This window comes from Simochromis diagramma, unplaced genomic scaffold (genome assembly GCF_900408965.1).
Source record: "Simochromis diagramma unplaced genomic scaffold, fSimDia1.1 OVJJ01000325.1, whole genome shotgun sequence".
Classification (NCBI taxonomy): Eukaryota; Metazoa; Chordata; class Actinopteri; order Cichliformes; family Cichlidae; genus Simochromis; species Simochromis diagramma.
In genome coordinates this window covers 1,847,798-1,862,493 of record NW_024387291.1, presented here as the reverse complement: position 1 = coordinate 1,862,493, position 14,696 = coordinate 1,847,798, and the positions used below count along the sequence as shown (strand labels likewise).

The 14,696-nt window shown below is 40.3% G+C and overlaps 2 protein-coding genes across 2 annotated transcripts in view; one reads left to right on the top strand and one right to left on the bottom strand.

Annotated features, from left to right (window-relative positions):
* Positions 1 to 3,095, bottom strand: part of pvalb7 (parvalbumin 7) — a 46,844-nt gene extending 43,749 nt beyond the window's left edge. The window contains exon 1 of the mRNA XM_040003931.1: positions 3,000 to 3,095. Coding sequence (XP_039859865.1) covers positions 3,000 to 3,006 — 7 coding nt within the window. The 5' untranslated portion in view covers positions 3,007 to 3,095. The remainder of the gene's footprint in view (positions 1 to 2,999) is intronic.
* Positions 1 to 13,666, top strand: part of ncf4 (neutrophil cytosolic factor 4) — a 36,623-nt gene extending 22,957 nt beyond the window's left edge. The window contains exons 7-10 of the mRNA XM_040003929.1: positions 3,136 to 3,234; positions 9,343 to 9,494; positions 10,272 to 10,337; positions 13,278 to 13,666. Coding sequence (XP_039859863.1) covers positions 3,136 to 3,234; positions 9,343 to 9,494; positions 10,272 to 10,337; positions 13,278 to 13,485 — 525 coding nt within the window. The 3' untranslated portion in view covers positions 13,486 to 13,666. The remainder of the gene's footprint in view (positions 1 to 3,135; positions 3,235 to 9,342; positions 9,495 to 10,271; positions 10,338 to 13,277) is intronic.
* Positions 13,667 to 14,696: the final 1,030 nt, after the last annotated feature.

The window sequence follows — 14,696 nt, the reverse complement described above, 5'->3', positions numbered from 1 at the left end:
TGGACACACATGCAGCACACACGTGCACTCACTCACACTCACACTCAGATTTGGACACAGACACAGAAAGTAAAATTCAGGATTTACACACCAAGTTTCTAATGCAGGCTATATCAGGTGCGACCAAAAGGCTGAGTGATTGTGTCTGTTAACACTTCAGTGTAGTCTACTTGTGGATAGCTCATAGCTTCTGGTGCTCGCACTGGTTTTTAGATCACTCCTGTTTTGTTCTGTTTCTCTATGGATTTGCACAGACAGGATTGAATGGTGACAAAAGTTAGATCTGTGGCTATTATTTTCACACCCACATCACCCAAACCAGAAGGTGGTGCATCAGGTCAGCAGCGTGACCAAAAGCATGCACGGATATGCTTGCTGCGTTGTGAAACAGAACTTGCCCTGCCAGGTCAGACTGCTACGAGCGTGCTGTACTCTTACTCCCTGAGGTCGTGAGCTAGTACGTTCAGTGCAATTTGAGTTAAACGCTCACTTTTAATGTGGTTTAAGGAGATCCACTTTGCTCTGCAGATGTGCCTGCAAGTGGTCAAAATGGGATTTCCAAACATCGCAGGAGTGACATCCATGAAGGAAATTACAAAAACACCACCTGAATTTAAATTTAGGTGGTGCATTCTGCACTTTCTGTTGTTTTTGATTACAGCTTACAGCATGTATTTATTTACAGTCACTATTCATATTACCATCTCTGTATGTGGTTAACTCAAGTTGATTGGTTTCTTGCTGTTTAAAAAGGAATACTGGAATATTCAAGTATACTATGTACTTACCACAGGAACCAGTTCAAAACGTCTTGAACCTGCAGTAATATTTTTGGCCACTTGGGGGAGTGCAACAACATGCATACTCCATACAGACCATAAAGAAGAAGCTCATTTCAGCTGCTCCCTTGTCACAAGGGTTCAACACAGCTTTTTGACCAGGATGGCCCCAAAGGGGGTTTGTGTCTCTGGCAGGAGTGTCGCGCACGCCATGCGAACATGTCAAAGCTAGCATGTTGGTAAACAGCTGCTTTTACACATCCAGTAGACAACATAGCGTTAGCATTTATTGTGATTCTTGATTAAAGCTCCATTCACTCAGGTATTTTTTAAAACGGGGATTTTCAGCTTTCGTTTGGAAAAAATGGCCTCATGAAAATGCAAAAATCCAAAAACAAACAAACAATATTAAGAGCAGGCCAACAAATATAAATCTAACTGAACAGAAATCTTGGCCAATCATATGCTTCGAAACATAATGAACTGGTGTCAAAAAGAACATAAAGGCACCTTTGATGTTGCAAGACAAAAGTTTCTGTTTCCACTACATGAAAGGGATTCATAACATCTCCATTTTCAATGACCTAAATCATAGTTTACGTGTGGAGAAACGGCCAAAATGCCTAGAAAAAGATCACAGATTAGCTGGAATTGGTGATGTTACTTGCAAAGCACCAAATTTAAAAACCAAACATGACAGACATGAACCTCTCTCAGTGTGTGAGGAGGATCAGGTTGAACACATAACTGGAAATCCTCCATTTCCTTATGTCAGAGAGCTGCACGGATGGTGTGCAGGAGGCAGCACATGTGACACATCACTGTGAATTTACAAGAGCGTTACCTCTGTTGTCCACACATGTGCTCAATCTTACATCCCTCAGCAGCCTAGTTCTCACGTCCTGTCAAATCATGAAGTATGAAAAAACAGAGATTCCCTGCTCACTCGCTGTCTCACTCCATCACTCACTCACTGCCTCCCCCAGCACCGTGCCTCTGCTTAACTTTAACTTTTCTTATCTCCTCCTCTTTTTCCACCTCTTCCTCCTCCTCATCTTCACCTCCCTCCCACTGATGTAACCGCTCTGCATTCTTTTTTCATTCGCTCCCAACCTCTCTGATTCTCCAAATTGTATTTGTTATTTTTCACTCCCTCATGTAATGGCTTTCCTCCCATTGTCTCTCACTCTAACCCCACCACCACACTAGCTCCCTCATCCCCTTCCCCATTAGCATTCACGCTCGTGTGGGGCGTGAATGCTAATGGGAGTGCGCGGTACACCAACAAGAATGTTGTGTATTTGAATGCGCACTCCAGATTAATACAGAACAAGTATTAGTAAAAGATTATTGTAGTTTGAGTGTGTGCATGTTTGTCGTTGTGTATTACACAATGTGCGTGTGTGTAATAGGCTGTTTGTCATCTGTGTGTTTGAGGAGTCTCTTAGCAAAAGGATGGGAATAGGTGTAGAGCCCCGGTAATGACTCTACTGAGTTCTACTTAAAATGCAAATTCAACTTTGGGAGGCTTTTATTCCATACGCACTGATGCAGACTAGGACAGTCGAGTATCTAGCCACCCCTTCATACACACACATGCACACACACACACACACACACACACCTTTACATTGCAGTGTGGCGCCTCCTCAGGCTGTATAACTTTTGAGTTTTCCAATGTCCTCGTACCAGCTTTTGACTTCATCCTACACACACTCACGCTTGTAGAAGTGACTACAGACACTGTATATCATATGTTATGTAAAGCCACATGCAGCTATAGTACATAAATGTTTTCTAGATTAGAAAAAATAGGCATCTATAAAAATGGTTAACCTTGGATGCAAGCGTTTGTCACACTTTTATTTCTGATTCTCAAAATTCCATAAATATATAATAGTTGTTACTGGAACTGATCCTCAGCTGCAGCGTTAGCTCACGCACACACACATGTAGAGTTTGACAGGCTTACACATATTTACCAGTATCAGCAAAAACACTGCTACTTTAGCAGCCCTCCTTTCCTCATTCCTGTGCTTTATTTCTCTCTTACACAAACATACCTTAAAACTCTTTTTAGACTCACAACTTCACTTTCTTTCTATCACATATCTTTTCTGCTCAAAAATATTATCATCTTCAGGCTAATTTTTGTTCTAGCGTCCCTTCTTTCTCTCGCTCTCTCCTCTCTTAATTATACACATGCAAAAAGTGTCTTACCCGTCATTGTTCCTTCTTTGTGTTGAATCCGTATGCTCTTTTAAATCGCTCCTCTTTTCTCTCACTGACTTTCTGTGTGCGTGCGTGTGTACTCTCTCTTTTGTGGTGTGTATGTGTGCGTGTGTGTGTTTCTCAGGCGATGTTTGACTTTCGCGGCAACGGCAAGGCGGAGTTGAACCTGAAGAAGGGAGAGGTGATCTTCCTGCTGCGACGAGTCAATGTCGACTGGCTGGAGGTAAGAACGGAGAGAGAAAGAGGGCGAGAATATGAGAGGGACGAGAGAAAGAGAGAAAGGTGGAGAAGGAGAGAGGCAGCGAAAGAGTGGGAGAGTGGAAGCCTGAGAAAGCTGGATGGAGAGTGAGAGGGAGGGGTGGGAAAATAAAGAAGAGGTGGAGGTGGAGATGAGATGGAAGAAAAGAAGAGGAGATTTTTTTTTTACGTTGAAAGAGGTGGTGTCTTCATTGGGAGTATATTGGGAAAAGTGAGGAATAAAAATAGAAGAGCTAAAGATCAGAGTGGAGCAATGAAGAGAGATGGAATTAGGGAAATGAAGAAGAGTGAAGAAGAGAAAAAAAGTAATGGTTATGTGATGGTTGTCTGCTTTTAGCTTAGTAGATAAAAAATAGGCAGGATAAGAAAGTAAGGAGAACAGAGAGAGACTGCAGCCTAAATAAATGCACACACATCCACTTTCCAGTTGTCCAGCACCTCTTCCAAAAGATGGACAAAACTGATGGACAAAAGACTGAGATATTTTAGTTTTACACACATCTGAGTCCCGCAGACTGTTCTAATGTTTGCCCGGACTGTGTGCACGGATATATTCCAGTAAATATCCGAACATGTATATTTATATGGAATTATATTTTGGCACTTGTGCAGTCAAATTCCTCAAAATCAATAACCCGCGCGTAGAACTCAGCAGCTAGATGCACAAAGAAGCCATTGTAGATGCGAGTGCCTGCTTGGCGAGCGTTGCAGTAGAATCATGCGCTTACAGGCAGCTCTGCTCTCAAAGCTGAATTCACTCAAATCAAGCTGACTGAGAGTCAGCTTGATTTGTTTTGAGGGCAAAAAGGAATGTAATTGGTAATGTAATTGCCCTAATGTAATTGGTAAACAGGTTATGCAATGATGTCATCCAAGAGGTCACAAAAGACCCTTAAACAACAAAAAGGAGCATCATACCAACAGTAAAATATGGTGCTGTGATGGTCTGGGGCTGTTTTGTTCCCTCAAGACCTGGAAGACTTGTAATAACTGAACCATGAATTCTGCTGTTTACAAACAGTCATCTGTTTGTGACCTCAAGCTGAAGTGTACTGGAGGATTCTGCAGCAGGACAATGATTTTGGAGTGCTTTGTCAAAGTCCTGACCAGAATCTGATTGAGATGATGTGGCATGACCTTAAAAAGGTGGTTCATGCTCGAAAACCCTCAACTTTGGCTTAATTACAACAATTCTGCAAACATGAGTGGGCCAAAATTCCTCCACAGCACTGTAAAAGATTCATTGCCAGTTATTGCAAATACTTCATTGCTATGGATGGCCCAGTTATTAGGTTTAGGGGGCAATCACTTTTTAACGAAGGGTCACGTAGGTTTGGATTTTTTCCCCGTTATATAATTACAAGCACTTTCATTTATGAACTGGATTTAGTTTGACTTGTGTTATCTTTGTCTAATATTTAAACTTGTTTGATGATCTGAAACATTTAAGTGTAACAAACATACAAAAAAACAGGAACGGGGCAAACTTGTTTTCAAACCACTGTACCTCCTTACAAACACTTCAGTAACTGATCGCTGCGGTCACCTGTAGTTTTTATGGAAGATGCAGCTGTGAGGAGTGTCGCTGAAACCTCAACATTCACCTTCAGTGTAAAAGTAAAAGTGTCCTTTGAAACTTATTGGTTTAAGGAGGAAGGCACAACTTTTACTTTAAAGGCTGTTACAGTTTGCAGGTTGAGGACCCAAATGCAAACTCAGGAGGCAGGTGGAATAAACAAAAAGCACAACTTTATTGGTAATAAAAGTACAACATTGAAGTCCATAGACAAAGTAAGATAAATCCTGCAGTATGAGTGACACAAGGAAACACACTCGAATAGTAAACAGTGTTTGCAGACAGCTCTGTGTTTTCCTTGTAAACGATAGGCAATCCCTGCCATCCGCTTGTGACCAAAGCAGTCGTGTGGATGTTTTTGGTGCAAAAGACTCCTTGCAGTGGATTTCACCTAACGACAGCCAGTAAGCTCTAGGACAGGGGTGGGCAACTCCAGGCCTTGAGGGCCGGTGTCCTGCAGGTCTTAGATGTTTCCTTGATCCAACACAGCTGATTCAAATGGCTAAATGACCTCCTCAACATGTCCTGAAGTTCTCCAGAGGCTTGGTAATGAACTAATTATGTGATTCAGATGTGTTGACCCAGGGTGATATCAAAAGCCTGCAGGCCACCGGCCCTCGAAGCCTGGAGTTGCCCACCCCTGCTCTAGGAAGCAATCGTGAAACCGTCACGGGATTCACATGTTCTTCTGTCGTACAGATACTGTTAGACCCTCGTACACTTTGGAAGTGATTTGCTGGTAACACATTGCTTTGAAGCTAACAGCTGTTTGCTTGCAGCTATTCTGGGTTTTTGTTTCATAGGTGACCCTTTAACACAGGGGTGGGGGAACTCCAGGTCTCAAGTTTTAGATGTGTCCCTGATCCAACACAGCTGATTTAAATGATTAAATGACCTCCTCCTCAACATGTCTTGAAGTTCTCCAGAAGCCTGGTAATGAACTAATCATTTGATTCATGTGTGGTTTCAGGGTGAAATCTAAAACCTGCAGGACATCAGCCTTTCATATGTCAATTATTCTTCATTGTCATTGGTAGTTGCTTCAGTTATTCACCTGGAAGTTGCGAAGAGTTTATCGTGGGTCCCACCAACTTCTCCTCACCGGCACTTTTTCCACCTGCAGTCACTTAAATGATCAAATGTCACTCACTTTCTCTTGTCTCTTGTTGCCCCGTCGCTTCAAATAGCTTCCAGCGTGTACACAGTTTTGAGGATTGCCACTGGTCTCTAGACATGTGTGACAGGAGATGTGTAAATGTAAACAAAAAACAGAAAACAGAGAAAAACTGCGAACATGGCAAGCCATGACAGTGTCCATGTTTGCAGACTGTCATGATTGAAAGACATGCACATCTGCCTATTTGTCGATTTATTTATTCCTTTATTATTTGGTCTGAGTATGTCGAAATCTGAAATGATAAAGAAATGATGTGCCAGGTTTGTAATATGTATCCACTAGTATCCACAAAGAGTTCAGCCCAATCTGAGATCTAGAATAACAACTATGAGCAACGGACCTGCTGCTTTACAATAATCTTTTGATTTGGTTTGATTTATTTGTCTTTTACATATTTTTAAAATGTTTTCACTAGGCCTTTTTTAACTGCAGAGGATAAAGAGCCAACTCTGTGGCAAATCAGAGTCGAGTAGTCCAGTCAGTTAAACTATAATGAAAACAATCATTTAAAAAAAAGATTGACAACAACCTACTCAGAATCAGCCTACTACGGTGACCACAGAGTGCCTTCCCTGGTGTGATTGGAGAAGCTCTGCTCTAGTTTTCACTGTTTGTATGTATGAGTCGTGCACAAGTGGATATTTTTATCTAATACTCTGCATTTTTTATAAAAAATGCAATGCTGGAATATGGCTGCTGGCAAATAGATGTCATAGTAATTCTTCTTCATCACTCACTTTGTGAGTACTTAAAAAAAGGTCAAGAAAAAAATGGTAAAGAAACATGCTTGATAAAACTGTGTGAGGTGTCGAGATGTGAGAACGACGCTGGGTGAGTGGGAGAGAGAAAGGAGGTGGAAGCTGCCCTGATGGGAGAGGGAAGAGAATCACCACAGAGGAGGAGGAGGATGAACTTAACCTGCCCCCGGCTTTCTAAAGAGATAGAAAAAAAGTAACAGAAAACATAATCTATTTGTCCTTATGCAACACTGCAAAATTCTGAGGCTTTGTTCTTTTTTGGCAACGCTGTTATCCACACTAGTAGTATGTCTTTTGTTTTTTGGGTTTTTTTTGATGGGGGTGAGGTTAATGCAACACTTACAACTTGTGAAAAGTTGACTGAGTGCGTAGAGTTAGTCAGTGGACAGAGTGGATGTGGGTGGAAAACGTGACAAATCCAACTGGCATACTGGTGCGTCAAGGTAAACATTTCAAACACACCAGAGTGAAACCACAGTTTTGGAAACCGACAAATCCAGCGGATGCAAAGCTGCCAATGAGAAACAGACTTCATCACTAGCTGCTGCGACAGTGCTGCTCAGCGGCCAAATGAAAGGAGAGTGATAGAAGCGAGCAGCTGTGAAGTGTTGATGCAGAGAAAGAAGCCTGCAGGCTTGGACTGGTCGTCAGCTTTGACTTTAAGGAGAACTGGAAGTACGCTGGTAGTAGAACATACTCAGCCCATGACTGCAGTGACCAGTGACTTCTATCGAGTGACTTACAACAGAGAGTACGTCTACAGAGTCTGTAGAAAATGACACAAAGCAGGATCCAGGTTTGTTTCAACATGATCTATTCTAGGGACAATATCATCTTAGATGGGTTTGTAATCCAATTAGTGGTAATCAGATTTTTTTGATTAATCTTACCACTTTCAATGTATTGAAGAGCCAAGAATCCCTCAAAATTGAAGAATATTTTTGCTAAAATAAAAAAAGAGCAAATCTTTGGGGGTTGTCCACCCTTGGGCAGATTGGCAGCTGTCCTGAATATTTTTAATTTGTGAAAGATCTTTCTCCCTGTAAATTTATAAACCTCAAATAATTTGTAAATGGCCTCATACAGTAATTCTTCTCAGACTGATGGGTCCCATAATTTCCTGCCTAAAGATATGATGTTTTTCCTTCTTCACATTGAGTAAACACACATCTGACTGCTCAGCAGCAGTAAAGTGCCAAACAACTTCTGTGTGAACTTTCTTTTCACATGATTTCATATCAGTGACTTTTTGTCCATGTTTTTTAACCTTATTCCTGCTAACCAACTAACCAACCAGCCAAGTAACCAACCAGTTCTGTCATTTTTTTCAATAAAGACTTCAAAAGGTCACAATAAAGTAAAAGTACCTCTTGTAGTACTTCATAGTACTTAGAGTACTGTTACTACAATTTAAGAAAGACTAAGCTCAACTATTTAAGCACATTAACTTGCAATAAGATTATCAAGTGAGTATATAAGGATATATGTATTTCTTGAATGGTGTTCTGTTTTTACTGAATGTAGAAATAAAGCACATGCCGTTTTCCTTTCTAGCCTCTTTTAATCCTCATAAAAAAAACAATGGCTAATGATTACATAGATTCATTGCTCTGAATTGGAAGAGGCTGAAGCTCCATCCACACCCATAGTATAAAGATCAAATTAAAGGTACAGTCAGTATTTGGGGTGTCTTGGAAAAAATGTTCTGCCCATAAATGTTCGTTGATTATTATGTAATTTCCTGAAATGAAGCCAGGGCATAAAGTTTTACAGCCTCCTCCAAAGTAATGATTTGGTAATCCAGGTGCAGGCTGCAGGATGAACCACAATGATCAAGCAGCAAAGTTCTACAACTACAACCTCTTTCAAGCTCTCTAGACTTTTGCCCTTTTCCACGGACCTCAGAAGCACGTGAAGTTGTGATAGAAACAAAATGATTATCTGGATGTGCTGTCTTCAGATCCTAATTTTTTTTAACTTAACTTTTATCAATTGCTTTAAAGTTGCAACACAAGATACTACAAATGCTCCATTTTTATTAAATTCACACCCATTAGATAACATACAAGTCAGCTGACTAAAGAGGTTTGAATATACAACTTTTCAGGACAGACTGGGTGTTATCATCATTGTACTTGATCCAAAGTTGTGATTTCGGCGCGTTACAATGAAAGGCTTTTTTTTCACATAATACTGCTTCCTTGTTCTACAATAAATGTGTGAAAGTGCTGGATGCTTTTTGAAACAGCTTCTGTATGTGTTTCTGCAGAGTAACACAGTGAGACACCAGGGGTGTAGTAAAAAGGCTGTATGATTGTGTTTAGTGCTTCCAACATCAGCAGCATATTATGAACACGCTAATTAGTCGGGAAAACGTCTCTCCAGATACACTTCCATGCTGCTTTCTTCTCTTTCTCTCCTTTAAATCATCACCTTGTCTAATCATCAGTCCCCTATCACTCCATCCTCTGAGACATAATTCATTTGTTCGCTCATCTTTTGATCATTTGCTTCCTCTTCTTTATGCGCTTCTTCCTCTTCTTCTTTTTTTTTCTCCTTCAGGGTACGGTAAACAATCAGACCGGTATCTTCCCAGAAACCTTTGTGAAGATTATTAAACCCCTCCCTGAGAGTGACTCTGAAGGTGAAAGTGGAGGCCACACATACAGCTGTCTCCGCTGCTTCCTGCTCACCCCTTCTGGAGTCGACACCAGGTCTGTCTGACTTTAGTGAGCTAAGACGATATCGTGTGCGATTAGATTTCAGGTTTTAAACGCATTGTTTATTTATATGTTACTCTTGAAACAGTATCATGCCAGTGAGAAGAGATCCTTCATATGATCACCACAGATATATGCAAATTACGGTTCAAATGAATCACAAGAATATTGGCTTAAAGGTAGATAAGCAGCTTGTTTCAGACAGTGGATGAACTGAGGGATACACCGAGGCTCAGGATAAGATAAATAAGGATTATTTCAAACTGTGAATCATGCAAAGCTGCTTGAGTATAATCCTTTAAAAAAAAAAAAATTAAAAACATTAATAGGTCCCCTTTAATTTTATACTTTGAGGCTTTAATGGCTTCAGATGACTAACATCAAATGTTAGCCTCAGCCATCAGGTAATGAAAACATTACAGTTAGTCATTACAGGTGATCGTACACTAATATATAGCACTATCTTCTATTTGTACAATTACATCCCTTAAATCCTGCACATTTGTTCTTGAAGTTTAAAGAAAATGAATACTGCATTTCTCACTTCAGCTTTGTGGAGGGATTTGAATCCCCTTCAGTCAGATTTCAGATGTAACAAAATCCAACAAAAAACCTTGGATTGAATTTGTTACTGTGAATTTGTTGAATTTATTGTTGCAGGTGACATAATGTAAAAGTGAATCTCTCCTATTAGCATTGTGTATATTGATTTTTAGGCCTTCAGTTTTCTAAATGCTTTAATCAGAGAATTGTGTGTTCCTTCTTTAACAGAGATGTGTGTGTACAAGAGGACCTCAGCATCCAGCCATCATACAAGGACCTGCTGTCTCGCATGAGGTAAAACTATCCTCAGTTCCTCAGTCATCTGCTCTCAGTCTTGTAGTAGCGCTGGATTTTAGGTTATAAAAAAGCCACACTCTTATTGCATTTACACCTATATGGGAAAGATTAGCATCGGCGCTGAGGGAGAAATTACTGTGAGCGACTTCACACATGTAAGCAAATTACCACACCATCTAAAATGTGATAATGATTTACTTGGTTAAAGCTTGTGAATACTGTTAAAGGAGACATTCATGCTGTTTTCAGCTGTTTACATTTGCACTGAGGTCTTACTGGTCTATTGGTGCATCATGTGCGCATCTTATAACTCCTAAATACGTCTATATATTTATATTCAATGTTGGTCTGGAATATTACAGAAGCTAAGTTTGGTTCTGGTGGACGTCTCTTCCTGTTAAAAGGGAGTTCTTCTTCTCCAGTATCACCAAGTGCTGGCCAAGGATCTCTAACAAGATCTGATTGTTAGAGAAAAGTCTAAACAGATTTTTAGGAGCTTTACTTTACAATGTAATACACACACACACAGACACACACACACGCACACACACACACACGCACATATATAAAATTGAATTGAACTGGGAAATTTAATTCAGCTTTACTATTACTCCAGTGAAAATTGTGAAAGATGAAATTAAAGGGATTCAGCATCAATGACTATAATCTGATTCTGTTTTTCTTCTGAGTTTATTGCATACCAGCGGCAAGAAATTGCAACAGAAACTATCCACAGCAGGAGGATTGCACTCCTTTACACACGTGGCACAACAGCACGGACTTCATTAACTATGACAGACATTAGAAAATGATTGATTAGGATCTAACAGCAATTTACTTCTGGTTCTCTCTCACATAGTCATAGTTTATATGTTGCAGTTTATTAAATGTTTTCATGATGTTTACTAAAGATTGTATGAATGTGATCCCAGATCCAACTGCTTTTTATTCCATTAAAATTCTGGACTGCTTTTATTCATAAACAGTTTCAGTAAACTCTCTTTGCACAGAAACATGAACCATACTGTACATGCATTCACATAAATATTCTTATATCAAATATTCTTCCAAATTCTTTTCTGAATTAAAAAAAACACCACTTGTTTTGGTTATTTCTACATGAGCAATTAGATGTTAAATTTACATTACAAATCTAAGCTTTTGTCCACGCAAAATTGAGCAGATTTCCATATCTGATGTTTCTTCCAGCGTGTACTGATGAACTATGCTGATTGCTGACCTTTGTGAGCACGTTTTCAGCATTTCATTTTTTGTGAGTTAAAATGAAATTCCACAACAAACAGCAATGGGTATGAATCCATTAATTCACCGACCTGCCCTGAGGAGGAACATATTTAGTCATTGTGCACTGCAAACCTGCAAATTGCCAGTTGCCAATCCTCACCACTCATCAAATTAGTTCCTGTGGGACCTCCAAGTCCCCCCTCTTGCAATCTTTCCCTCAGCAACATCACCGGATGCATGTGCTCATTACGCTATCTGTCTTTTTCTCTTTCATTCTCCCTCTCCCTCTATTTCTCATTATCTGGTAATTTAGATATGTGAACGCTATGATTATTAGCCCTCCCCATTCATAATCAGTTCATTTCCGCCTCTTATCTGCTCATTATTGTTTTTCTGTGTTCAGGCCTATTGTGCCCTGGAGTAGGATGGATGAGACCCTGGTCTTGAGTTTTAATATGGCTTAGCACTGATAAAAGGGAGGGGGAGAATAAGGATAGGGAGGAAAGGGTGTTGGTTACATACGAGAAGACAGGAAGTAGGAAAAGAAAAGACAGATGCCAGCGCTGTACAACAAGGAAGCTCAGAAAATGGGCCTCCTAAGGTATCTCAAGACTACATTGAACACAGCAAGAAATTGGCCCCCACTCATGCACCACCCAAGAAAGCGCAAAAACAATAGTACCTTTTAAAGTGCTAAGCAGCCATTTATTTGCTTCAGCAGTGAGCAATGCCAAAATAATAAACAAAACTCCCTAAAAAGGTCCCTATGCTTCCCTATACAAAAGAAATCCAACCAAAAGACAGTTCACTTACCTAACATTCTAAAAGAAAACCAGGAGAAAACTGAGTCAGCAAAAATGGCTTCTCACACCTACCAGGCTGCTGCAGGGAACAATATATACACAATATACAATATATACAAATCTATTTACAACGATTTACAAGATCAAGGCTCTAACGCCAGACACACAAATGAGGTTAAACTTGCGAATCAGTTTGCAAAGGCACTCTAAGTATCAACAACTGGAAAACACAGGCTGGTGGTGGAGGATGGTGGAGGCTAGGAGGGAGGGGGCCAGGGGGCTGTCATCTGGTGGTTAATTACTGGGGGGGTGATCATCCAATTATCCAATCCTAGGACAGGAACAAACTCCACCCAACAACTCAGCAGCCACTCCCAGGTGTCCACCCCCTAAGAGAGAAAAGGAAAAACCCACAGCCATCCTCTGGTGGGAGGAGTCACACACATAAAACACAAACACTGATAACACTGAATCATAACAAAATGTGGTTGTTAGTCCAACTGCAGTCATTTATATTTGGTGATATGGCTCTGTTCTGGGATTTTTTCACACTTCCATCCATATACTTGGAATATGGAGTATAGCTGGGAGGAGCTAGGGTGGTAGTGGGTTGCAAAGTAGCTTGCAGATGAGTGATGACAATACAGGGTGCAGCTGCAGCTTGAATAGGGTGGTCCTTATGAGATTTGCCAGTTGAATGTATAACAGGTTATGAGGCAGGCAATTAACTGGCTTTGAGACAATCTCAATCGCTGATCTCTCAGAATTTCTGCCAACAAGAACTAACAACACCCACAAATAGTTTTTCTATTTCTGTAGAATATGCTTAATATTTTTTATACTCTAAAAAAACACACTGATTATTGAAGTGTTTTCTCGTCTCTTCCAGGAATGTTTTCAAGGTGGATGATATTGCCCTGAACTACCGCGACCCTGATGGCGACCTTATTCGTATCCTGGACGATGAAGATGTCCAGCTGATGATCAAGGAGGGCAGACGTCAACAGGACAAAGTCAAGAGACCTGTTAATCAGTTTCCATGGGAACTGCATGTGACCACGACCTCTGACCTTTCTGTTTACAATACAGAGGCTTGAGAGAAGTTGAAGAGAAGAAAAATAAATATAAAATATTTAGTTGTGTCATATAAGAAAATGAATTTAACCAAGTGTATAGTTGCTGATTTGAACTCTGTGTAGTTTGCCTTTTACATTCATTCTAAGTCTGTTTCAATAAATGTTCCAGTCATTTCACTTAATAAAATAACTTAATACCATATTTACATTTTGCGTGCTTAAATTTTTTTCTGCTTGCTTAGAGGCTTTTCAACCGTTAGATGTGCTACAGTCTAGTTAGTAGTTCAGTAAGGAGAGATTAGAAGGAATTGAACAGGAGTTGTTGATATACAGAATTCAGTTCTGTTATTTGACAATTAGACTCTGGTCCCCCATCACAGCAGAATGAAGTCCCAGCAGTGATGGGAATTAGGGCAGGGCATTTCCTCAAGCTTTTTTTTTAATGCTAGAAAGTAGGGTGTTGTTGTTGTTCATCCATCAGTATGTCGACAGAATCAAGAGCTGGACAGCAACAGGACCCAACGTGAGCCATGCTTAATGGCTAAAGACGCAACAGCACTCCATGGACGCTTGGTCAGCCATCATAGTAGCAAAGCTAAGTGGGTTCAGTACATGACCACTGCCAATAAATGTTTTGGAAACACCAAAGGCCAAACTCAAGCTCCTGGCTGACAAAGCAGCACACCAGGACTCTTACGACCAGAGAAACCGCCTGCACTACAAGAAAGCCTACAACCAGTGTTGGGCAGTAACACTGGTATTTAAAATACAAAATATGAGTAACTGTATTCTGTTACAGTTACCGTTTAAAAAGGTGGTATTCAGAATACAGTTACTTTGTTGAAATGAAGGGATTACACAGCAGTCTTCCTGTTTCATATGTTAGGCTGTTCCCTCTCTATTTTTTGTAATTCCACGCTGGAACAAAACACACACTGAGAGGCTCTAATGCCTGCGTCTCAATCTCACGGCCCATGTCACATCTACTTGTGGCCCACATAATGACGTGACAAAATATTTTTAAAAATTATTGTTCAAATAATTATTTAATATGATGGCAATAGGCAGAGTGTGACAAGCATAGCCCTAAAGAATGTAGCCTCACGGGCAGTGTAGCCCAGTTGTAAGTAAGCTATTAAGACTTGACTGTACACTGTGTTTGTCTTTACCTCCGAAACAATAAGTTCTGTTGGAGCAGCCTTTCAACTCCTCTCTCTGTCTCTCGCTAGCAA